The 27,380-nt window shown below is 39.6% G+C and overlaps 1 protein-coding gene across 1 annotated transcript in view; it reads right to left on the bottom strand.

Annotated features, from left to right (window-relative positions):
• LOC110973792 (serine/threonine-protein kinase 32A-like) overlaps positions 1 to 27,380 on the bottom strand; it is a 55,965-nt gene that overhangs the window by 15,560 nt on the left and 13,025 nt on the right. The window contains exons 4-8 of the mRNA XM_022224893.2: positions 21,688 to 22,013; positions 17,890 to 17,927; positions 13,339 to 13,428; positions 4,497 to 4,600; positions 3,075 to 3,191 (exon numbers count right to left, since the gene is read on the bottom strand). Coding sequence (XP_022080585.1) covers positions 3,075 to 3,191; positions 4,497 to 4,600; positions 13,339 to 13,428; positions 17,890 to 17,927; positions 21,688 to 22,013 — 675 coding nt within the window. The remainder of the gene's footprint in view (positions 1 to 3,074; positions 3,192 to 4,496; positions 4,601 to 13,338; positions 13,429 to 17,889; positions 17,928 to 21,687; positions 22,014 to 27,380) is intronic.

The following is a 27,380-nucleotide window of genomic DNA, read 5'->3' as shown; positions in this document are numbered from 1 at the left end:
GCCCCAGTCCCTAGCACAAATTTACACAGCTGGCAATGTGCAACAGAAAAGGAATTAGACAAGGAAATGACAAAAACAAATTAACAATCAACCAATCAAAAAAAAAATACAATCCCTTTTCCATTAACTATGGCAGGAAAATCCTCACTCTCTGTCCAATGACGAACAATCTTCCCACATTAATGATAAACATCACTACGAGGGGTCAATCAATCAAATCAGAGTCCACTAATGGTCTTGTGGGCTGAAACAATAATGCCAACATGTCAATGAGATGGCCTCATTGGTCAGTTGATGGAACAATATGCATCAAGGCTGTTGCAGATTTTTTTTGGCAGTCTATGTCTGCCAAAAAAGAAAAATCAGTTCTTGTAAATTGTTCATGTTTTGAAACTACATGTACATGAACCTCACCAAACCAAAGATAAACAAATTCCTATTCGGATGCACGGTGTGGTTTATCGTGTGTTGAAACACCTTTAAAAAGACATGTATTGAAAGAAGCCTTCCTTTAACCAGCATCATTCTTCAGCAAACCATTTTGTCGGGGTGGAATTTACCAAGCCCCATACACGTAATCTACCATTCCTCCACAAATCTGTGTGCCATTTTCACGTCTGTGCACACAATGCGATGTGAGCAGAGTATGAAATGTCAGTTCATGGAGTGTTCTTCCAGTAATGTTATCAGCCAGCAAGAGTGACAGCCCAACTATCATCTCCTCACAAACCTAGCAATATGAAGGCAGTGTGTACCTAGTGCATATGCCACAAAGACCATGTTTATTTTGATTAAACAGTCCTAGCTGGATATACGGTATCAACCAATTCATTTGGCATTTTCTCCTTCCAATCACCTTTTGACAAGCTGGTGAAATGTACGCTGGAATCAAATCTTGACAAGAAGATTAAATTTTTAACAATTTAAAAAGATACACGATTTCTTTCAATGTTCTTTACTTTACAACTCTCAAATTGTAAGACATGTGTACAGGTAGAACATTACACCAGAACATTTTTGCCAACATTGCAATTCAGTTCCTTTGATTTCCAAACTCAAAATACTTCCATGTGCTCTGAATCTTCGGAGGAAATTGCGAAATTTTGTGATGGCATGTGAAAACTGCAAACTGAAGTCTTAATTTTTTGAATTTGGAACACACTTTCCAAACTTTTCATACATCAATACCAATGCTATTCAACAACTACATACATGCAGTTCCACACTCATTGGTTAAAAACTGAAAGAAATTTCAAATACATGTATCCTTCACAGTTCTGGACATCTCTAAACAAATGTAAATGTGACATAAACTTGGGACTAAAGCCAGAGGGTTATTGAACTTTTTAACCAAGAATTTTCATTAGAAGGGCCAAGTACTCCATTTCCATTTGATTCATCTTTTGGCAGACAGTCGTTCATAAGTCACCCAGTATCGCCACTGGGGCAGACCATGTGTTTATATTCTTGGTGCCTGATAAGCAATCTATAAAGCTGGAGCAACAGAAGAAAAAAATTGCGACATCGGCCCACCGGTCTCCCAACTCATTAGCACCGCCATTTCGATTGGGAGGGCTGAGTGTAGCTACTTGGCTTGTTATCCAGGCCCTCTTGACTTTGCTATGTGCCCCGTGGCACATCCAATCTGCATGCGTCCAGGGTAAGACAGAGTGAAAGTCTTAAGGAGGGCCACGTGAGCTGCATGCTCAGGTAGCCACTAATTGGAGCTATTTTTTACATTGCTTGGGCATGAGACCAGTGACAGGTGAACGAGTAATTACCTTGCATCTGCTGGGATCATGGATTCAAGCGATGATGCCAGTTCTACAGCTACACCGGCGATAAAATTAAACATGTGACCTGACCTAACTAAATGAGTCACAAGTCACCAGAGTCACTTCTTGACTTAAAAGCCCTTAAAAGAATTTTCCATAGTGTTAATCAATAGAACCTTCAATACTTTAACCCACATAATGTCAGGCTGCCAAACTGAGCGAGACATTAAAAGCAAAACTCAGTTTGCTCTTTCAAATGTAAACTTAAACAAAATGACTCGGTAAAATGGCCATGAGATTCATTTTGTGGGATCCGGTCACATAGAGCCAAGGGGATCCATTCTGATGAACTTTGTTTCAAAGCTAAGGATTTTGTTTTAGGCTAAAGACTTAAACAAAGTTGATCCACAATGAAAGATCAGAGGCAAATACATGTATTACACATACATGTACATCTGAAAGTTAACATCTCAGAAAAGTCCACGTTAATTGAATGAAATTATCTCGCAACGGACATGATCTACTTGAAATGTCAGAACAAGACCTTATAGATATGAACATGGTATAATCTTCAGCTGTGGAAACTAACCAACGAAAAGCTGGGTGTACATGTACATGCATAATACATTTACATATCTTAAACATGTTTGAAGTACTGTATATTAAGCATTTCTACATATGCATGTACATGTGCAATGTACCACCAAAACTGTACATGTAATATGAAGCAGAAACACTGAAACATCTTATGTACATGTAGAACCCCGAGCTAGGCCAAGAGAGGGCGAAATTTTCCTACCAACTGCGGCTCCTTGGGTCAGAAATGTACTCTCCTGGCTCACAGATGACTATGAAATGTATAGTTACAAGCACTTCGCTAGCAGCAAAATGAACACTCAAGACCAGCATGGCTCTTTTCAACCGATGAGGGGGTGCTCCTGCTCAAGGCGGATACTATGGTTGTAAAACTGCTTACTCGTCACTGAACATGTCACCTGACTCACCTCAACAACCCCCAGCATAATTGAATGCAGATATATCTTTGCAAACATCTGATCTCCCTGACGTCTTCATGAAGATGGTAAGTGTATTTCATTACAGTAACAAAATTACTGTCTCAAATTCCAGCCAAGGATTGGTATCAATCGGATCTTGGACTATCAGTCTCTCAGGTGAATGAACTCAGTCTCCCTAGCTAGTGCAGGTCCCGCATTTATTTCAAAATGCAAAGTTGTCGCTCCTAGGCAATGATATAATAGAGGCTTATGCTGGGAGAAGTTGTGAGGGAGGTAGACTCACCTGTCTAATCAGGTCAGAGAGAGTAGGATTCCAGGAGGATGGATAATGAGGATGGGTGGACTGATACAGGTGCATGATGTCTGCTATTGATGAGTTCGAATGGATGTCATACGGTCTCTGCATGAGATGGCAAACAATAAGAGGAAAAAAAAAGCAAATCTGAACAACCCGGGGAGAAAAATAAGAAGATGTGTATCAGTCATTTCTGGGGCTCAACTCAATTAATTCAGCACATCAGTGATTTGGTCAGGGTACCAGGGGATAACAGCTGGCTTGTTTGCACCCACTTGCGGGCTGAAAGTGATCAAGTGCACTACAGGGGAAACTGAATCGTCTGGAACGCAAAGCCACCTCTGGTGGTACTGCGTGTGGGATCTGGTGATGCTACACCTGAGACTTAGCAGGCCCTGCTAACTGAAGGGCTTGGAGAACAAGAGAATATTGTGGGTAGCTGAAACTGTACTGAAATCCTTATTTCCAAGTACTCTCTACACAGCACTGAACACGAGAATATTAAACTGTAACACACAGGTTAACTAACGACAAATGTAGATTCTCTATTTTGAACTTATACTTGTGCTTGTTATACCGGAAGTACAAAAAAGAGTTTTTTTTGTTGTAAAAATGCTTTTCATGCTCTCGAGAAGCTTGCAACTCAAAGCCTGGAAGAACTCAATATCTAACAATTCCACAATAGTCGTTTTGGAAAAAATCAGCCAAAAGAGTTCCCTTCTTTTTGACCTGCCTGTGAATGATAAGACACTAGTAAAAAGTGGTCATATTGCAATTCCTCAGTTTTGGCTTTGTAACGAGAGAAACACAATTGCAATTGTCTTCTAATATTGCCCAGTACACATTTCCAGACCAGGAAACACAATTCCTACATACAGTTGACAAGGTGACAGATCTCAGCTCTAAGGCCTCTTGAGGGGAAAACCTTTCTCTCCTGAAATGATCGAGGGGGGGATTTTGTTTTCTTCAGGAAATTTCACCTTGGTGAGAAAAACCACACCTTGGGATGTGCTACGTGACTGTGAAAACAGTACTTTGTTATTGCAGTATCTCTTTATCTTGGGTCTTTCAGAACATCTTGGCTGTGCAGCAACATCCATGAGGCTTTGTTGACATGGTCTTGCTTATACTGTTATACTGACTTCATATACCCATTTTTCCTGACCCATCACTAATATATATAAAAGCAATACTAAAGCTCTCAGGAAACTACAGTGTATGAAAACCTGCTGGTTGAGTTCATGATCATGTTTGAATTCCATCAAGACAGAATAACACAAATGAGGATATTGGACCATTTTCGGGCAGATTTTTCTAATCCTGCTGCTCTGAAAAAAGGGCCACATGTACAAATAACGTTTTGGGACAAAATGGACAATAAAAAACTACGAAACATGATTATTGTCTGACCTTTCCTCGAAGCATTTCATAAGCACAGACACCCAACGACCACCAATCAACTGGGAAAGAATATCCTTTGGAGTCTGCAGATGCCGTTTGTAAAATCTCTGGGGCTATAAAATGGAGAAATTAAGAGAAAGAAAGCACGAGAGGTCAGAGTCAGCATCAAGTTCATGAAGAACACACTGCTTTATGCCGATACATACACTTACAATGCTGTGTGGAATACCAGTTAGCCGGTTGGAAGTGAAACCTTCACACAAATGTAAATATCTGTTTTTACTTCAAGAAAGGTACATATACTCATACCGTATACGAAGAAGAGAAATGTAGAACAGCTGTTGTTAAGATAACATGTACGGTACAGATGGGGCTCAATGTCCCTTGAAAATGAAAGTACAAACATGCACTAGAGGGCACCTACGCAGCACAAGATTTATTTAAAGATTCATGAAGATTCTCAAATACATGTACATGTCTGAAGGCTGAAGATTAATCCTAACTCCATCCATGTAGGTTGTATGAAAAGTCAGGTTAAAATTGGAGGTTTGATGATAGCTCGTTATACACCAATGATACCAGTGAGCTAGCTACAAATTCACCTTACCAATTTGATTAAGGATCTCTATATTTCCTTCCTACGGCATAATAAATCCGTTGGCAGATCTCACTCTCTTTCTAAAAGTCAACTAGCACTCTGTTTTTTGACGATTTCCAGCAAAGGCAGGCGTCTTCCTGTAATTAAGTCCATCAGGGTGACTTGGCATCAATCCAGTGCCATTTGGATACACACTCCTACCCCTCCGTGTAACTTATAACCCCAGTATCTTTAATTTAAATGGAGATCAAAGGGAGAGAGAGAGAGAGAGAGAGGCAGTAGGGATATTTGAACACTGAGGATGGCTTTAATATCTCTGATGATGTTGGATAGATCCAATACATCTCCGCACTGTACGTGGACATGAATGCACTTCCGGAGATGCCATCAAATTCAGCTATGACCTTTTCTTACATAAAGGAAGCCCCTTCTTTTTTTTCACATTCGACTGAAACCATATTTTTTCCTTTCTTGCTCTTGGGAGTAATTCATGATTGATTACGTTTTTTCCTTTGCCTTCCACTTTCAAGAGCTGAATGGAAGGACTAATAACAGAGCTCTGTGGTGTAATTGAATTTTCTCTCAGTTACTGAAGTGTGATGCTGCAAGACAGACCTACTGTTTATACAGTAAAAATTCTCAAGAAAGAAAAATCTATCGTAAAAAAACAAATTAAAGGTCAGATGCACATTGTATGGTGAAACTATACAGATATACACACTTTTTACTTTGTACACGTACAAGTACACATTTTCATTGCACTGGCAATGCTGTGTCTGCACAGGTACCAATGTTGTGCCTATCCAATCAGGCTTACATTTTTCACAACATGACTTCTCATTTACAAGTCATCAGTACTCCATCAGTCACATTCATACCACCTTTGGGAAACTCCATCATGACTGCGTGTGTCTTCATCACTAATCCCCCGGGTATAGACCTTTATCATGGGACAGCCATCTTGTTTTTCTACCACTGACAGCCATGTAACCAACCTGAGGCTGGAGGAAAAAAAAAGTCTGTTTCCTCTTATCGATACGTAAATTTGTATTATGTTTGTCAAGCGGTAAACAGGGGCAAGACAAAATGGCAGCCTCGTGATAAAGGCCTACATGTTCATGTATGCTACGAGTACAGAATCAGTCAATGACTTTTTCCAGCATGATCACATCAATTTCTGTGCTGCAATGCAAGAAAAAAATAAATGATGAACAACTGTGACCTGCGAGGTATCGGCATCAAAGCCAGTCATGAAAACATGCGCCTCCTTGGAAAGTGGTTTGTTTTTTTTATCCATGTCAACTATACAATTAATATTATTCCATGAGAAGCGTACATGTACATGCAATTCTAATGTACATGTACTATACACGTAGAATGTACATGCACGACCCACGGCTGACCATGGAATACATGTACATGGTGTAGTTTTCTTTTTCTGATTGACTGAAGTTTCCACTTGGTTTCAAAGTAAAACATGAAACGACACTACTGTCACTCGGTCTGTATCCGTGCATGTTCAAGGTTTATTAAGCGCACGGCCAACTGACTGAGTTTAAAAATGGTGCATGTACATGACATGCTCAGTGCTTACCATCATGGTGCATGTACATGACATGCTCAGTGCTTACCATCATGAAAACAATCAACTCATTTACTTTTCAAGGTTCATGTGCAGCAACTTCACATGGCAGAGGGTTAGAGGTAAAATATGAAAACATTTTGGTATCTAAAATATTGCCACAGCCAAAAATGCATGCATATTGTACACTGTCGCACCCTCAGTTAAATTGGCACAAATTACTAAATATGATCCAATTTATACGGAATATTTGAGGTACGCGTACATGTACATTTAATACGGATGTCTGTATTGGGAAAGCTACATAACAGTACATCTTGTAAGAATGTCTGAATTCTCAAAATATATGTAACTGTATAACAGTCGCAGCAGAGCAGTGCAATAGTAAACTATTGCATCTGTGCAAATATATCAATCAATATTATTTATGCTATTGCTAACTGTCATGGTTTCTGCGCATTTTTTGGCCGTTCAGGTTCTGACAGGCTCTTGCTTGATTTTCTTCAATTATAAAAAAGACGATACTGATGGTGGGGATGACTAGATATGTCATAGCAGGTACATGTATATCGATAGTCAGAATAACGATTTTGACAAGAAGAATATATTCATGCATGTATAATGACAACAATAAGATTAAATTAAGTAATAAAAACGGTCAAGAGAGTAACAAATATCTCATAGCTGATGCAAAATTTCATCAGTACTTGTTTTGTCCCTGCATCAGCCATTTTTGATAAGCAGTATCGATTAAAATATATCCTACATGAGCATGAGTTGGCCTACGGTATGTATCTCCAAGTAATTAATACAGCATCTTGTGGCATTTTGTTCAGGCGTGGGGAGGACAACAAAGCGACATTTTGCATCTTAATAGAAAAAGGGTCTTTCCAAGGAAATTTAACCTCGCCACAGGTTGGAAGAGTTGGAGCACGAACACTACTATGTCTTCAGAGGAGACACCTTGGAGCTATTTTAGGGCATGGTTTTTATGTCTGAGCAACCACTACTGTATTTTTGGCTCCGACAGAGGGAAACAAAGCTTTCATATGCCACTGACCTTGACTGGAATTTCCTGCTGAAGAAACACATGAAATAAAGATAATCTTTCTGCGAAGAAGCAAGTAATTTTTACGTCCTTTTCCCCAACTTACCAATCCTCCCTCAAGGTAAAAAAAATCAGAAGTATAGGATTGCACGACAGACTCCCTTAGGAAACAAGAGTCAGCAAAAAAGACGCTCCATGTAGGATCTTGCATGACAATTTGGAGATCTACAAATATACAATGTATACATTGTATTCACTTTTAGCAAATAAGGACAATAGGAATCAGTTCTTACTTGATGCTGAACCAGGAGCTGGGCTTTTTAGTTCCCATTATGTAAAGAGGTCACAAGATTGCTTCAGCTCCTTGCAAGTGACTTACTGCTAAATTTTACTTGAAAAGGTATGCTCTGTATAAAATTCAAAAATTCAATAAAAAAATTCAATAATGCTATCCATGTAATTCAAGAACCATGGCAAATCTCCTCCAAGCCGTGGAACGGCACAAAACTGACTGTTAGAAGGTTAAGTGATTTACACATGCAGACGACAAAATTGGGAATGGGAAGTTTTATTTTTTGATGTATTGATCCCATTGGCAAATTTGGTAAAAGAACTTTTCTAGAAGTCACTCGTGCATCCCAACTGTAATTTGTATGATGAACCAGCAAAATAAAAAAAAAAAGCTAGCCTGGAGGGCAACCGACAGATGATGACGCAAAGAAAGGCTTAGGTTTCAGGGAGTAAAAAGGATGATGATGATTCCATGGCTTAAATCACAGCTTCGCATTCTGAGGACTTGGAAGGAAGATGAGATCGTGTAAAATTAGAACATTCCAAGGGGAAAAATGCCCAACCATCCCTATAGAGATCATGATCATAATCTTATTTATAAAGCGTAACTAAAAGGCAAAGACCAAGGGGCAGTTATCAGGCAAATGTACGGCTAGACTGCCACTAAAGAAGATACCTGCAAGTCACATTCAGGTTTCTTTGAGGGTCGTTTTTTTTCCTTTCAATGGCATTAATGGAAATGACGATGAAAGCCAACATGAGTCAAATTGCTTGTATGGTAGTATGGCAGGTTTTAAATGACTCCCATTAGGAACAATTGGAGAAAAAAAATGATTCTCGGTTATTACCTGAGCACATGCCCCTGCGACAAAACAAATTCAAACATACAACTGTTATTGTTACCTTTCAGGGGAAGGCTTTTTACAGGTATTTTTTTCAGTAAATATTAAATCAGATGCAAAACAAAATGCTTCTCTTTTAATAAAGCAAAGGTATAAAGATGACACTTTTATTTATTCATTCATGGGGGGGCAGAGAGATACAGCGTTCACTCTCAAGACAGGCTGATTGTTTTGTCCAAATTAATCTAGTCGTTCCAACAGAGCACAAGAACTGATTCCCGCAAGGAGTATTTCTAACATCAAATCAAATTATGAACAAGGGAGGGACACAATTTCCTTTTTTACTTTGAGACAGGCCAATGGGGAGTGTCATGAGTAGGAAAGCCACCTTCGACTTCTGAAATAAATTGCTTTGTGGCCAAAATTTAAAGGGTGTGCCCATCAGTGCACTGTCACGCGTTAATCTATTCAAGCACATTTGTGAATCTATTTTTGGAAATGAGGCACACATGAAAAGGAGGAAATATTTGTGACCTACAGAAGACGGACAGCAAGATGCTGCTGCTTGATGCTAGCAAAATGCAAGCAACAGGAATTTAAGGACGGTCTGTTTCTCACAAATGGCTAAAAATCCATCTTAGCATAATAGTAATGAGTTAACAAGGATGGCAGATATCACAGGGAATTTGAAGACCGAGTGTGCCTGGAAATGATTACTGATGATCCCTTTCTAACAGGAAAAAAAATACTATGTGACTAGTAAAAGAAGGGGTATCATCGCACGGCCATCCTTGAGAGGACCATAACCATAGTAACCAACAAGCATCAATTGATGTTGACAGGGTAGGAGGAACTGTGGGGTCCATCGCATGGCAATTCGAGGGATTAATTAACAAGTGAGCACACAACAACAAAATTGAATTTTGCCGATGTGGTGGAAACCACGGCAACTTTCAAATGATTAGCCAAGAGAAGTGTGGATGGATAATCAAGAGAACTTGATATGCAGTGGGTGGGTTTGGGAAGGGGTAGGGGAGAGGGTAGGAGAGGGGGTGGGGAAGGTATGGGAAGCTGGAGTGACTAATGCAATTAAGTTGGTTGATCTGCAAAGCAAAGGGTCGGTGCTCCACTTATAGCACGTCCTTACTAACTAACAGTTAAACAAGTTGAGCTCTAAACAAGATTACTTTTTCGGAAAATTCCATTTGAATTCATCAAGGTGTTGAAATACATATCAAAAATGTTTATCTAACTGATTCAGCAGAGGTCAGTTACTGCATCAAGAACTACACCAGGTAAACGTGCGGTATTTACCTCCAAAATTTAAACCAAACAAACACTATTCACTTATGCAACCAGAACATTCCCACGTGCCTATCGACGGCCAAGTTTTCTGCCCTTTGAAATCTTACAATACACCAGTACATACATACTGTACAAATGATGTGACATAGTCACCACACCTACATGTTTTCCCTACAAATATCTTGTGTCGTGTGCTATGTGATTTATAAATCAACCTGCTAAGTAATTTATTCACCAAACACCTGGCTGCACTCGTGTTGCCACGGATGCAAAAATAAACAGGTTCTATAGGTTTTGTAAATTGCAAAGTGCGTGGAGATGTGTGCTGTTGTTACATGTGTATTGGCATTCCATCCATGAAAAGTAGACTTGAACACAAGTCTCTTGGGAACAAGATTTACAATAACTACCTTTATCAAAAGTCAATTTGTATAATGAGGCAAGATGACGGTAATTTGGGATTAAACACCTTCCAGGCTAACTTGAAGAGGTGCTATGGGTAGTGCTCTTGACATGCATCTACTGAATCTGTACATTTTCTTCACCACATACCTGTAAGGTGTACCCTTAAATGTACATGTACAATATATGACAAGACCATACATCATACATGTGTTCATGAAACACTGCACTGATGTGTACGTTCAAACCTGTCAGCCATCAAGTACACAATCCCAAATAGTATCTGTCTAAGATTCTATGTGTGCAAGCCACTTGAGAGATACATCAGGTGTAAAAACATGTGAGCTCTACACTTCTTAAACAGATAAGGTGTTAGTAAAAACCTGATGGAATGGCACACATGTGGTTGAGTATACATGTACATGTACCAAGTTTATTTCAGTATTTGGAGCAGTCCATATGTGGCAATGTCCAAAGAAATCCACCCCGAGATGAAGTGCACCTCCAATCAGCGAAAAGAAAGACATGTACAGTAGTTACAAGTGGGCTCTTGCACATGTTCTGTGTGTACACAAAGACCATACATGCCGGAGTAAATTAGTTACGCGTACTCATCGTCAAACGCGCATATCCTTGCGTGCCTCATGGAGCACCTTTACAGCGAGTACCAAAAAATGCCCTCTTTTGGATAGTCATTCACTAGTTTGGCTTTTTGAGAGTTCTTCCTGTTGTAAGACTTTCTCGTTTTTTCTTTTCTTTAAATCTTTCATTTGACTTCAATGTACATGTGGACTGATACATGTACATGTTCACAAGAAAAAATGCAGCAAGAGAAGAGACTTTGAGGATCTAACAATGCACCATCGTTTCTCCCCTATGTATACATGTAACTCAACCTGCTAAACGTTTTTTCAGATATTTTGTGTATTAGTCACAAAACAACAATAAATGTCAAAAACATGGGTTCAAGAGCAAACAACATATACTTTCCACAAGAACTCATTTAAATGCAAGATGTATATATGCAACATGTACACTGCTCAGTTAAAACCCAAAAAATATCGCTCTATTTAAAAGAGGCTGAAAAATCAATTTCCAAAACGGCTATAGTACGCTCCCGGACTGTTCAGAATCGAATCTCAAGTGGTCAGAAATGACCCAACTGATGAGATTTTTATTTGTTCACGTTCAGTTAGGTGTTCATCTGGCTGTTAAATGCAATCTACGTAGAACGAGGAAAAGGGGGCAAAATCCATACCTGCCGGTACAAACGACACACTGCTAAAATAAAGTTAATATTATACTTGTCTAATGTACCGGCAGAAATGAGCAAGTCATTTTTAGAATTGTTGGAGGGAGGGACCTGTAATGCCATCAGGCACAAACAAAACAAACCAACAGAAAAAAAAACGTGATTAGGGATATCTGAATACACATGCACGTTTGCACAACAACTATTTGGAAAAAAATGCCGTTGAAAAATGTTAAAACTGCCACTGCTATATCTGAAACATACAAAAAGTGTGAACTTCATGCACAAGGTACTAGTACCTGTGCATTATTCTGATCGCCATTTTCTGAAATCTTCAACGTCTCATTTCACAGCGGTACAAACCAAACATGTAGGATTGTATCAGGAATGTCACCAAAAAAAACCCACTAAAAAAATAATTAACTGTGTTCTCTCTGGAGAATATTTTTAGTGTGTGATATTTGTTCCTAAGTGTACTGGGGAAGGGACATGCATGCCTTTGATTCTTAGCCAGTATTAGGAATTTTTTCACAAATGCAAGTGATACAATATCCTCCAAATCAAGTTACACAGTAACGTTGATCCTATGAAATGAAGTTTTACAAGTAGATGTGTACCTGCATATCCATAAAAGTGTCAATATTTCCAGCATACCGTATCTATCAAACAGCAAGAACCCATTGCCTACAAACCTACGTGCATATTCTGTATTGTGTATTGAATATTGTTGCTGGCATAATTACTGGTATGCGCAATCCAATCAGTGTGGACATGCCCCTTTATTCCATTTAAAATGGGTTGACAAATATTCTCTCACTAAGAACAGCACACCTTTTCCAGAGCCACTCGACCCAATTACGCTTATTGTTTGGCAGTAACAATACCAAGGTATCATGTGGTTTTACAGTTCATGCATGGTAAGCTGACTGGTGCTGGAGTTTTCAGATACATTTATTTCAAATATGAGCGCTGTGCCAAACATTCCAAGAGGGAAATCCTGGCATACTGTCTGAGGCACATTACCTCACAGCTTATTAAAGATAATGCCGCAAGAAAAGTGGGCCATGACTTTTTTGTCACAGTGAAACGATTTTTTTTCAGCAGGCCAAAACTGTCTATTGAGCCATACATGTACTGGTATCTCTATGATGGCCCCGTTAAGCCAAGTCTACCTGGAGCAATTCTGTGGGGAAATGAAATGGCATGCATTATTTGACAATCAAAGAAATGCCGCTAGAAATTAAGTTGTGCTGTGTGCCACGTTTTGAAACTCTTTGCCTCAAAAAAAAAGGAAAGCTGGAAGCCAGGGACAGAATCGGGGTCTGTCAGGTCGAGGGTCCAGTGGGAGAGAGTTAGCACAGTTACAGCTTGGAAGGCAAACAACAGGGAGGCAGGAAAACCATCCAAGGAAAGTGGGTTGAGGAGAGAAAGGGAGAGAACGGGAGGGGAGAAAAAATCATTTAATAATCCTGCACTACGACGTTAAAACTGAGCAGTCACAAATTAAATCAGGGCTCTGCTCCCTACTCACCCATGTATGGTTTGGTGCCGGACATGGATGACGCAAGACAGCCTTCTTGAAGCACTGTCGCTATGTTGAAGTCCGTTATGTGCACGTGACCTGCCAGAAAAAAAAAACACAAAAAGCAAACAAACAAAAACATGGTAAAATACTGATTTTGACAGTCATATTACTTGTGTAGAGTTTGCGGTTTTTAAAACAGGACCTTTTTTTAATTAACATGCATTTACACCTTCTCATTTTGGTTAAAAATCTCCTTTTCAATGGTATTTCTGCATGAGGCCTCTTTTAGGACTGAATTTCTCAACAGCAGATTGAATAAGTCAGGTTTCATCCAAGGAAGTATACAATGTATTGGGTCACAAGTTTTTGGCAACATTATATGCGCATGGCCAAAGTATTCCGAATTCAGCAAATCTGTAATGTGCTACGTACACTGTACTATCAAATACGGATGATTCACAGTAAAACGCACCACCTAGAGTTTTTGCCACTAGACTGGCCACTTTTCAAGTTTACAATTGATATGCTGATGAGATTAAATGCACTTGGTACGTAATTTGGGGATATTTGATTGATTGACTGAGGCATTACCTGCACCATACAAAACCATCATTTTGACTACTTAACACCCATTCACAATAATTTCAAATTTTCAACCAAAAAAAATATTCGGAAAAAAATTCTGGGGAACAAATTTGAATGAAAATATTTTAAAATAAACTGCTATAGCACGTGTGCACAGACAAATAAAAAAAAAAGGACACTGTAAGAAACTTTATCCAACAAAAGAGGATATATGAAAGAAGATAAATTCTTTGACAGAGTAAATTAATTTCCAAAATAAGAGAGGCATAGCATTGTCTCTGATGTGCTGAGGAATTTGAGGGCAATATTTGCTGTTTGGAAACTGAAGAGTGTCCACTTGAAGCACTGTCTGAGCTTTTCCAAACAATTTGAAAGTCAGCATATATTCTGCAGGGCTCAACATTTATCGTTCTACTCTCCCAGTGCAGCGTGAATTTCATGTGTGGTTTAGTTAAAATAAATTAGTTAAACTTAAAAAAATGTGAGGCATGGACAGACTCTGTTTAGGAATTCCAGGATGCTCTTGGCTTCCTTACCAGCATCTCATGAACTTTGCCCCTAGGAATACTTAAGTAATGGGCCATTTTTTTCCATTTACACATGTACATGAACGCAGATTGTTTAGGAAATAAACTTTGAACTGACCAGCAAAAATGCTTTCCCCTTGTGCTTTTTTTGGGTGATATATTATAACAGCTGTCAGTTCTTCCTGAGGTGTGTTTGCGCAGTCTTTCATACTGTTGTCCTTTTTTTTACTGGTCAATCGATCAGTAACCACGATGAACCCCTTCAAGAGGAAGCAGCGAGATATGATTGCAGAGCTCTATCCTAATAGCTTGAATAGGTAGCTATTTCACCAAAAAAAAAGTGAATCAACAGAACTGTGCATCCGGCCTGCATGTATCAGTAGAGTCAAAACATTTCTCAACACTTCCAATTACACATGTAAGCTACTTTTTTCTTTCAAACATGTCTAAAAAAAAAGCAGAAAACCTATAACTACCGGTACGTTGTACGCCATGATTTTATAGCCTTGGACAACAAACACAAATGACATAGATTTTCTGGCCATCTGTTTCTGAACCACTTACATGTAATCACTTCAGGCAAGCCATACAATGTACATACATGCATATCTCTTCTTAAATATGACTGCGAGATGTATAACAGGCATCCACTGAGAAATTCACAGCAGCAATGGTCCTTTTCATTGGCCGAGCAATATGTAATCCCACATTAATACGAGCAGTGTCTAAATGCCATCTTATGAGTGGGAGGCTCCTGTGCTAGACAGCTACATGTAATCTGGTGTGTGTCGGGAGAGTACACGGGCTGACGAGAAGGTTGAAAAACTTGAACACAGAGACAGGTCAAATGTGTCAATTCTCCTAATCTTCTGCATCTAGACAATGTGTTGCACACATTCAAAAAACACTGCATTGGAAGGAGGAAACTGTCAGAATTTATTGACACACATTCATGCGTAGCCAAGGAGATGAAAATAAATACAGTGTATATATGTCCTCGGGTATCAGTGCGCTGGTGCTCAGACACAAGACAGGGATTTCCATGCACCGTATGGAAACGAGTCACGCACATCTGTGTTCTGCCATTCATCAATCTCAATGTTTCATCAGTCCGATGGGCATGATTGCACACTTCCAAAATATTTGCTCCTCTTGCACCATGAAGTACTACAAATGTAAGTACGTGCATATTGGTGGGAGCCTTAAAAGGAGCCTAGGTCAAATCTGTCAATAAGGTGAAAGTTTTTCTGCACTCACTCTACAAGTCACGTTCATTGATACTTTCATTCTGAAATTTCTGGTGGACTTTTGGACAGTTCTCTGTTTGTGTAATTTTCTATTAACCAAACTTAACTGTATTGCTATGGGTACATTCTGGGACTAACTCTCCATGGCTGTTATACAATTTGTGCAGCACAAATTCACTCAAATGTTTAGCTAAAAAATATTTCTGAACTTCAGCTACATGGAACTGCCTAAACACACAGTAGAAACAGCTCCGTAGACCAGTACAGTATCCATGTGTGTAAGTGTAAAATATACACCTGTGTTTTCACATTTATTTTTAAAAGTTTAATTCCACTCACAAATATATGCATTTCAATGAACGTGGATAAAGAATCAAATTTAATGAAAGTGAACTATTGTGAAGAAAACTTATATGTACATGTAAGTCAGAGTACTATACAGTTAGTTTGCATTAGGTTAGCAAAGACGCTCTGCAACATAACACACATGTACCGGTATATACACTGTACATACACTGTACATGCACTGTACATGCACCGTACATACACTACACATACACTGCACAACTGTACATACACCGTACATGCACCGTACATACACTGTACATGTACTGTACATGCACTGTACATGCACCGTACATGCACCGTACATGCACCGTACATGCACCGTACATGCACCGTACATGCACCGTACATGCACCGTACATGCACCGTACATACACTACACATACACTACACATACACCGTACATGCACTGTACAGTGCATGTACATGCACTGTACATGCACTGTACATACACTGTACATGCATGTGTGTATTCAAAGTACACATACTGTTCATCATTTGAAGTGCCCCTTATTTCACATACATGTAAAAATTGAAAACTACTGTGGGTGCTTTCAGATTTACAGTGTGTTGAAGGATTATAGATCAGCGAATGCATTAAATACTGGTCACTCATGCTTGTCATTTTGTTCCCCTCCAGGTCAGTGGTTGAGCCCTCACAACAACAGCCACGTCAATTATTCATCTAGTTAAACACTGTTTTATCAAGAGTCTCCCCCTCCTTCATATCAAATTTGTTACCTATACCCTGAGCAAGCTTGCGATTCAGGTTCACTATAACGATGCCGCTTTTATGTTGACCGGCCCGTGCATAGGCACACATTAATAACAGCCAAAACAATTACTCATCTGGTAAGGTCCATTCATCATTCAGAAAAAAAAAAAAAAAAAAAAAGAGAAGAAGAGGCTGGACTACACGTAGGCTGTTTGGTTACCCAAGGCAGGTTGCGACGAGTATGAGCCAAGCCAATAGAGCCACAGCCTAGTTTAAAACCAAGTCAATATTGGCCTACTGAACGCAAATTTCCTCCTGTAACTGATCGATACAGCAGGAAGCAATCCGTGTGGTCAAGATTCTGAAGACTACCCTCGACATACTCTCACTGGTTTTTATCTTCCTCTGCGGCCGGGCCTCCAAGTTCTGTTCTTCAAGGGCTGCTTGTTTAAGTTCCATTTTATGGCTTGTTTCTGTGATATGATTTTTGCCTGCGGCCGTTGTACGGTGCATTGAATTAGTCATCAGGTGTTTCAGTAGGGCGTTGTAATTGTGATCATTTCTCACGACAAGAAAGATGGTGCTTCTTCACAGGCCGAGTGTATCATGTATGAAGTTGGCCTTGGGGCAAAACACGATCTGGACTTTGACAGCCAAATGTATCCAATACATGCACATTACATCTTGCTCTCAGTGTGTAAATGAGTTTTACACCCTCTGCACAACTGCCTACTTGCAGCAGATAGCGGATATATCCCATGTCCCGTACCAGACTTGGATGTGGGTTAAACACACAATGCAAAACGAGCTTAAACATCTGAGCAATGTGACAACAAACTGTTGGTTTGCCAAATATTGAGATTACAGGACTAAGCACATGCAAGGTTTTAAGCTACATGTATTTGCTCACTTATTACAAGTGAATTCCCTTTCAGATGTTAACAACCTAACCAAGAATTCAAATCAAAATTATCCATACCATCCAGTCTCAGTGATAAGTATTCTGATAGACAGAAGGGGAGGCCCCAAAAGACCCCCAAAATGAACCTTTGACACCAATGGTAAGGTTTAATTTGTTAATAGAACAAACGAAATTAATAAAAGCATCTCAAAGCACTGATAAATTGTGTCTTCTTACCGTCTTCATCCAGTAATATGTTGTCTGGCTTGATGTCCCTGCAAAGCGAGATAAGATAAATGACAGGATCAGATCCTATCACAAGAGCGACTCTGTTTTTTTCTTTAATAAAAACACAATCAGCATTGGAGACTGATTAATGGATTTGACATCAAGGAACCGTTGCAAGGGCCTGACAGATGCAGGAAGAGCCACTGAAGACGGTAAAGCATCCTCCATCAAAATACATTTAAGGAGTTCCTTGGGTTAAACCAAAGGAGATGCAAGGACAGAAAAAGGGATTTCTAACCATTGCATACCTTGGCAACCAATATGGTCTTGTTTTCTTCCATTGGAAGAGAACGGAAAAGGAGATATCAATCTCGGCACTATTTGTTGACAACATACATGTACTGTATTTGAGTTGGTGGAAAGAACTAAGTTATTGTTCATTTACAGAGTGGGGACAATATACAAGTACATACATGTATATATATGCTCAGCATCCAGACAAGGTTTTTTGTGCACATTCAGATGAAATGTAAGGTTGTGACCAAAGTACACGTACTTGGCTCGGGCAAAAAAAAGAAACAAGTCTACAGGGATACACTAAGCCACTATCCGGTGATTAAGACAATCCCCTCGGCCATGCATATGTACTTGAACAATGTACTTTGTACTGTATGTACATGTGCGCGTACATGTACATGTACATGTACATGTCAGTACATGTACTGTACAAACTTCACAGTACTGTGCAAATTGAACACAAAACAGGTGCTCTGGATGGTTCTACAGGTGCTGCATCTACTTTTTATGTTCAACTGAGGAATGATGGACAAATTTGAACATGTACTTGAAATATGTATACTGTGAAAATCCCATCTCCCTCTAAGCATTCATAAATGTAAACATTATGAAAATCAATACCTAAAAGTATGGAAAATACAGAGCTTTTTGTCATTTTAGTCAAGGAAGTTTTAAGTACCGGTACTAACAAGATACTGGTAGTGTGAAGTTACAGATCAATATACCATTTGTTATGACTCTGGCACACTTCCTACACTTGAGCTTATACAGCCCTGTAAATATTTGGCAAAATTGTCGGGCCTCTGCTGATGGCACACAAAGCAAAGCTATCCGGTACTTTAACAATCCCTGGGAATCCATACACCATTTCTGAAATACAACACTTCTTCTTGGTTGACACTTTACCCAGATGTACACCAAATGCATTGATTGCTCTTTTGAAAGGTGGGTTATGTACACATACATGGTGTGGTACTTAAAAAACAGCATAAAAATATGGCAAAGATTTTGACAAATTAAATTACGGCTGATAACCTTCCTACACATGTACAATGATGATGAACAGTTGCCTTTCTCCTTAGTCAAGAGCATTAATGTTTGGAAGTAAAAGTACACATTCTTCTAGATGTACAAACACTGGACAGAGTTCATTCTCAATAAATTCAGTGCAGATGACAAACAGATCGGTGAGTGGGAAATGTGTTTATGGCCAGTTGAGCCATGATGTTTTTCAGTTCAGTGTAACTCACAGCAACTTCTTAGCAAACATGAAAATTGTCTTCCTTTTCAGGCACGCAAACAAGAGCCTCAGGAGGTCTTAGCTACATGTACCGGTATGTCCAATTTAATTGGCTACGGCTTGAAATCATGCACAAGTCTATGGTTTGTGGCTGCAGCCAAGTAATTTGGACACAGCCTTACAAAACACAGGTTTCCTCATCCTCTGTCTGATGTCATTATTTCAATGGATGGAAAGGTGTTTGTTCTTATGTCAGATCTAAAGTACAGTCTAAAGTATCGGTACATGTACATGTACATACCGGGTACATGTGTATCTTTACATGTAATCCATGTTGGTACCTGGTACCCCGTGGTACATTATGATTGCGATGAAATAGAGAACACCAGGGACGAATGTACTTGTGCAACCTTATTATCAATTTGTTTCAGACAGATTTTGCCAAAAACCAACTACGAGAAGTGAAGATATGCTTGTAAGAGTTACATACATGTGCAAGCCTCTCAGACTAGGAAAAAATACAGTGCACTGACAACAATATCAACAAATTCTTATGATGAATTTTAACAGCATACAATGAAAACATGACTGCCTTATCCCCAGAGTACTATTAGCTGCTTGCACATGTGGCCATGGCTGGCCAGCGGCTTGGGCTATGCTGTGCAGAGGCACGGGAAGGCATAGCGCTGTGTTTAGTGATGGATTTCATTCTTCAAAATGCCGTATACATGTAAGCTGCCCCGAGTATAAGCCGCAGGAATATTTTTCAGCATGAGAATCAACGCATAAGCCGCGGCTTACATTCCGACAATTACGGTAGTCTTGAGTACATGAATGCACACATGTTCACATCTATAATAAGTGGAAGCGCACAAGTTTACAGCTTGTAACAGACTACGCAAATAAAAATAGGACAGTTTCATGTAAGTACATGTACATGTACCAACACGTACAAGTACATGTACATGTACAAGCATGCTTCACCCCATCTGTGGGTTTCAATTTACAACTTCCATGTTATCAGAACAAACACGCAGCACAGCATGAAAAGAAACAATCTCAAATGACGAACTGGGCTGGAGGTTAAAATGAAGACTACACTCTGCAGAGTCCAACATTGGAACAAAAGACAGGAGACCGACTGATCTATTTGAGACCAGCACTAAAGAAACTAAGGACTGCCTCTGGATGCCCCATTGAAACTGCAAAAAGCAACCCCCCTCCCTTCTGGACAGTTGAAACCATTGATTTCCCTTGGGTCAAGGCTAATGACAGGTTGTCCATTGCCTGAAGAGTCCAAATTGTCCCCTGCCATGTTTTGCTCATTACACGCCCGCCTCAAATCTAATATCAGTCTCAGGATCCAGATTCACTTCATCATGTATTAGCACAGACTGGGACTGGATTCTTTTTGAGTTCTTATTTTCGAGTGGAAGAGAGAAGATGAAAAGAGAGAATTAATGAGTAGAAAAATCCATACAACTGGAAAAGCATACCGGTACATGTACATGTATCAAGGATAAGAACAATTGAAAACATTTTCTGATCAGGGATCTATCCCTGAGTACATCGGTACAACAAAACACCACATAAAAACGTAAGTTTTTTGTTCAACATTTGTCAATGCACAGGCTAATACCTCCAATTTGAGCAATTTTTGTAAAGCATAAAGATGACTGCCAACATTTACTGATAGAGTTGGGAACTTTTTGTTCAACATTTGTCAATGCACAGTTCCTCCCATTTTGAGCATTTTTTGCAAAGCGTAAAGATGACTGTCAACATTTACTGTTAGAGTTGGGAAGGATCCATCTTCCTACTCATCCAGTAGAAACCACCATCAAACTTCAATGCATATCTCTCGATTCATGCCTAGTGTGGACATCACTTTGTTCTTGTGCAGTTAAGAAAACTCAGTGAAAATACTCATGTTTTCTTGAACTGGGAACACAATTTCAGCTGGATTTTTGTAAAATGTTTCCTTGACTGCTCCTCTTCATTTTACAACACATGTACACTGTATGACTCCAACCCCAAAATGCCTCTATACTTTTTCAGAAAAGGGGAAACGTCCTGTGGACATGGGCAACCCCACAGAGCGTCTTCCCTTTATGCATTGTGTGAACATTTTTTGTTAACAAGTCCACTCTAGGTACATAAGGTTAGCGCATTAAAGAGGAAAGACTTAAATTGTTGGAGGGCTGGGTGGGTGGAGGGAGGAGGTACATGTATCAACCACAAGAGTGACAAGACAGATATTGTGCTTTTACCTATGAATAATGTGGTGGGTGTTGAGATAGTCCAACGCCAGTGCAATCTCACAAAGATACAGCTTGACCCTTTCCGCATCAAACTTGACACCTTGCTGGATGTGGTAGCGTAGGTCCCCGCCTAGCAACAGGTCTACCACCATGAACATGTCTTCCTCATCCTGGAAGGTAAACCAGAGATTGACCAGGAACGGATGCTCCAGCTGCTGCAGGATCTCTTGCTCCTTCAGAACGTTCCGCACCGCATCCTTGCGGATGCACATGGACTTGTTCATGTACTTCATGGCAAACATCTTCTTAGTGTCCTTTTTCTGCACGATGCAAACCTGGTGAACAAAGCAAAGAAAATCTTTTCATAGAGGAGAGTAACCTTTCACCACCCAACGCATACTAACCAAATGCTCAACCGACAGGTACTGTGCGAGAGTGATACATTTACATATACACAGAGGAGCATTACATGCCTATAATGATTTGACTTCCATCTGTTCGCTACTGTTGTCTATCCCGTGCAATTTTCTTGAATGTCGTTGTCCTGCAACGGGACCAGGGGACACGTTCCCCATAATATCCCCCTACCATATTAATACGTACATGTACAGGTGGCCTCTAAATAACAAGAACAAGGCTTTTATTTTTATAAAAAGGGTACAAAAAAGAAGAAAAAAAAATAAAAACCCTCACTGATGCAGAGAAGTTGAAACACAAAGTACATATACCGGTATACATGTACACGTACGTACATGTATATACTGGTACGTGTACCAGATTTATCGCTGGCGCTACTTCAACTTTGCGTACTGAAGTAAAAATCATGTTCCATTTTTTTTGGCCACCACAAAGTACTATATACATGTAGGTGTGGTACCCCTGATTAATGCAAGAAGTGAATTGGGTTAGAAACATGCATACCGCGTAATAACAGGGGAGCAACACACAACCACGAACAATTGGAAAAACAGTTTCATGTTACACGTCATTGCCTAGCTTGACAAAGCAGCAATTTCTGGAATTTCTTGCGCTACTTGCTCGCTAACATGTTGTTCCCTTGTGGATATTATTTTTTTGGGGGGGGAGGGTGGGGTGTAGGCCATGTTTTGGGTATTAACTTGAAACTGGAGGCCTGTGAGGCTGACAACATCCATTCCACAAGCCTTCCTGTCCTTAGGCATTAACAGGCATTGAGTTTACAAGCTGTTTATAGAGAGCTACTGGGATATTTCTGGATGCTGTTATTGCTGTCCACACAGTACTAAACATGCATACACATGCATATAAAGGTCTTACATGCAAAAGCACGCCCATACATGTGCCGAAGCCCTCAGAGTGCATTTCTCTGTTACAATCTAATTTGGATGGTGTCAACATGCAATTTCAATTCCCGACTACATTAAACAGGCACACAATAGCATGTAGCCACTCCCTATTAAATGAACGTGACTAAATATAACTGGTCCCGGGAGTCAGCAAATAAAGGTGTCATGAAGAATACAGAGATTTCTAAGAGCTGCACAGTAATACTTGTGCATTTGGTCAATTTTGCTTGCCAAAAAAAAATTTAAATAAATATCCTAGCACATATGCCCATATTACCAACCAATGTTGTGTGATGAAAATCACATTTCAGCTATAATGGAATCACACATATACATGTACATGTATGTTTTCAAATGTCACAGTCTACATACATGTGTACATGTACCGGTACCCAGTACCGGTACATGTACACGGCCAAGCACAAATTCAAGAGACCAATCAGGGAGCAGATAATTTTTATTTGTACAGTCCATGTACATGTAGGGACAGTTGGAGTACTGTACTCCGTTTGCTTCCAATTCACATTCACGTTTCAAATCTGCCTGCAAGATGTCCTTCTGACCAGCCGTCACGATTTATAAATAACCCCTCCTGCCCACATCTCCTGATTCCCCATCAGATATGGTACTGTATATCAGAGGTTGATGTAGAAATATTGCCGAGATTTCGCCATAAAAATGTTAGTTGGCAGGAGCTTCAGATTGGTCTCCTTGAGCTCCTACAAATGCTATGAATTGTTTTATTTATACCCGGTAGGTAGGGCATCAAAGAACTGGTAGAGAAGTGTTTGAATACATGCTCTGTGAGTGAACAAATAAGGACAATAACGAACATATCCAATCATACGTACATGTACACATATGTACTCGTGTGAATTTCAGAAGTTAAGGGCAGAGCAGCGAACTGACTACATGTACATGTCAATACCTAAATTGTTAAATGACCAAGTACATGTACCGGTACATGTAAGCTGGACATTATGCACATCGGTCACGATGCCTGCTCCCACAAAGTGATTCACAAAAAATGACACCAAAAAGGCAATGCTGTAGAAGGTGAAATTAACTCCCTGTGTGTCACAATGATTTATCGCCACTAATAAATATTTAGGTGATCCTGTTAAGCAAATGCAAGGATGCACAGCTAGCTACTAGCTGTACATGTACATGTACATGTACATGTCCATGGATCTTCAGGGAGGGAATATTGGAAAGACGTCATTAACTTGATCCATTTTTCCCTATGTCTATAATGGCACTGCATGGTAATCCTGATGCATGAACACAATTAGTCTTGTATCCCACAAGGCTTTTCAAACACTCCAGGATTGGATAGAAATAAATGATGCCCTAGGCACACAGAGCCTCTAGATTTTCTGCCAGATATTTAACCACTTGTCTAATCCATTCTAGTACTGATGGCAAGGTTAAAAAGCAAAGCCCAAATGTACTGTAAAAAGAACGGAATTAAATGAAGATGCAAGGCACTGCCTCCGTCAGTGAAAAGAAGTTACATTGTGCATGACTGTATCGGTACAATTGCCTGCAAAATAGACTTCTTCCCTCCCAAAGTTCTTCCTTCTCTTGAAAAAGCTGACATGCCACACTGTCTGCACAACTGAGAACCGACGAGCTAAAACTTTAAGAAAAATCAAACCAATAGAGACTAAACAAGGACAAAGACCACAATTTACAAATCAAAATGGAGGAAAGTAGAAAGGTGACAGATCCTCTGCAACCCACTACGGATGTGTATAAAGGTACTTTAGTTTTGCATGGATATGAGTGAATATGGGCCTTTTGTGCAGTGAAAAACAAAGACTTCCGCATGATGGCTTCTGGGAGCAAAGGACCTGTACACATGTACATACTCCTGGCAGGATTACAAAGATAATTTAAATTAAGTTGTGAGCATCTCGCAAACTTTTGATAAAGTGCACAATAATTTACAAGCATTACTGAGCAAAAACCAAGTCAACAATACCCAAATAACTTTCAGGATCAATGGAATTTGGAACTGAACTCTTGAGAATGTAAATGTTGTTGGGTGAAGTTTGCCTAGAGCATTTTTATGATGCAAAGCATCTACCCTTGAAGCTTGGGAATTTTGAGAATTTGGATTATCTGCACTGGCATTTCCCTGAGCACTATTAAGTGTCAACAATATGGCAATCAGGGATCAAAGAAAGAATTTACTTCAAGTTGATCTCAGCTAGAATGAGAAAAACTCTGGAACTACCCCCAAAATGCAGCCACTGCTCAAATGCCCTGGATGCCAATGTTCCCTGTACATGTTCCATAACCTTTCAATTAAGACCGGAAAAGTGGCATCCCTTTCCACTGCTGCTTTTATCTGTTGTATCCAAATTGAATCTGTGGTTGTCTCCCTGAGTTGCGTTCGGCTGCTTGCGAGGAAGGAAGGTGGTTTAACTTTCAAAACTGATCCTCCAAATCGGAAACCGGAATTTGCATTACCGGCAACAGCAGGAGAAAAAACGAGAGTAGGTTTGGCCACCAGGAGATGGAGAGTGATTGTGATGAAATGCTAATGCTCATCCCTGGAATGGCAGAGATCTCCCTCAGCTCAAATGTGTAAACAGATGGGCAAGTAAGAACTGAGCTCTCTGACATAAAAACTGGAACACCCAATGAACAGCTGTGAGAACAGTGAGGATTTAAAAGGGGTTTCAATTCATTAAACTGGAACAATGACCCCACTATCAAGTGGCAGTAGAAGGCTCAGTCTATCACTTGGCGCTGATGGATAAGAACCATTTGACAAGGTTTTACTGAGATCAGGAATATGAACTAAGTGGGAAGAGGTGTTCAACCATATAGTGTTACTTCAACAGTACCAGCGTTGCAGTCAAGTACATGTACAGTACATATGTATAGGTACTTCCCAAGTACATGTACCAAGTTCTCTCCCAAAAATTGGACTAGATGTATAATACAAAACTGCTGCAAACTGCTTGCTGACTACGTTGACCTAAAATACAAGTCTATGGAGGGCCTGACGTTTTGATCCTAGCAAAATCTTTCTCAAAGGCAAAAATTGAACTGGTCAGGAGGGAACAAAGCTGAAGAACATGGGCATCGTGTGGCAAATGCTTAAAGGTAAAGATTACAAAATAAAATGACTTCAGACCATCACCTTTACCAGCAATTAATTTTTTATGACAAAACCACTTGTTCAAGTAATTTTGCCTTTAAACTTAATTTTGACAAAACTGGGAGTGTCTGAAGTAATATATTTATTTTGTAATCTGACCTTATGTGTGCATTGACCATCCGGTGTTGATTGTTCTCTACATTGTACACAGCTTTGATCCATCTCAACCAGTTCAATATTTGTCCGAGAACGTAGTTGGTATTTGAAAACTACTCATTCACTAACAACGCTTTGCAGTACTGGTACATGTGCCAAACCAACAAATGAAAATTCGGCAGAAAAAGACATTCGATTTCAGGAGGTCTGACAGCTGTGACGCAAGACAGCCTAATATCCTACACATATACATGTATGTCCGTATGTATAGTGTACAATTGGTATTACTTACAAAATGGTGGAAAAAAGGCTCACAATTAGTCAACATTATGTAAATTAACCAGACCGTTCCTTCCGTGACCAGTCCGAGACTGATGACAGCTCTTATTTGGCCAGGAGCCAACAAATGTTAACTGGAAACCCAGCTGTTTTCTCCTTACACCAATGGATTAGTTTAACTGGTAAAGCTCCAGGCAAGTGACGTACATGTACTGTATACCTGTACATGTACCGCTACCTTGGGGTTCAGGTAATAATTATTTTATACTCAATGCTTTTTTTTCACAAGTGCCCCGTTTTTACATGCATGCATGTTGTTTTTTCACCTTTCAAAATTACCTCAAGTTAATGTCAGTAGCCTACATTGTATGCACATGTACATGGACGAGGCGTACATGTATGTTCATCTACCGGTAGGCTACGCGTACACTGTACACTGTAATCATGGAGAAATAGTGTTTTATTCCTCCATCAGGCCTTGCGCTAACTTTTTTTCCTGGCTGGCCCACTGGGCTAGTTAACTGGATATTTTACTAGCCCATTTAGAGTTTTACTAGCCCGTACATAAAAAATTTAAAACCTTGAATTTATCAGCTCACCAATAAAGAAATTGACATTTCAGAAAATAAAAGGCTGATGGTATAAAAAAGAGACATGTATGTTAGTTAAACATTGCTTGAGTCGCTGGTATCGGAGTCGGGAACAAAATCACCTCTTTGCTCCATCTTTCCCCTCATTTGGGTTGCTTACGTTAGGCAAAAATTGCCACTTTTTGCTTAGTCTCTAATATTTATATTGATATATTGATTTATATTGCATACATGTATTTA

This window comes from Acanthaster planci, linkage group LG13 (assembly GCF_054643075.1).
Source record: "Acanthaster planci isolate LZ-2023a linkage group LG13, COTS_SCS, whole genome shotgun sequence".
Taxonomy (NCBI): domain Eukaryota; kingdom Metazoa; phylum Echinodermata; class Asteroidea; order Valvatida; family Acanthasteridae; genus Acanthaster; species Acanthaster planci.
The sequence above is the reverse complement of the archived record's forward strand: the minus strand, read 5'-3'. Positions and strand labels throughout refer to the sequence as shown.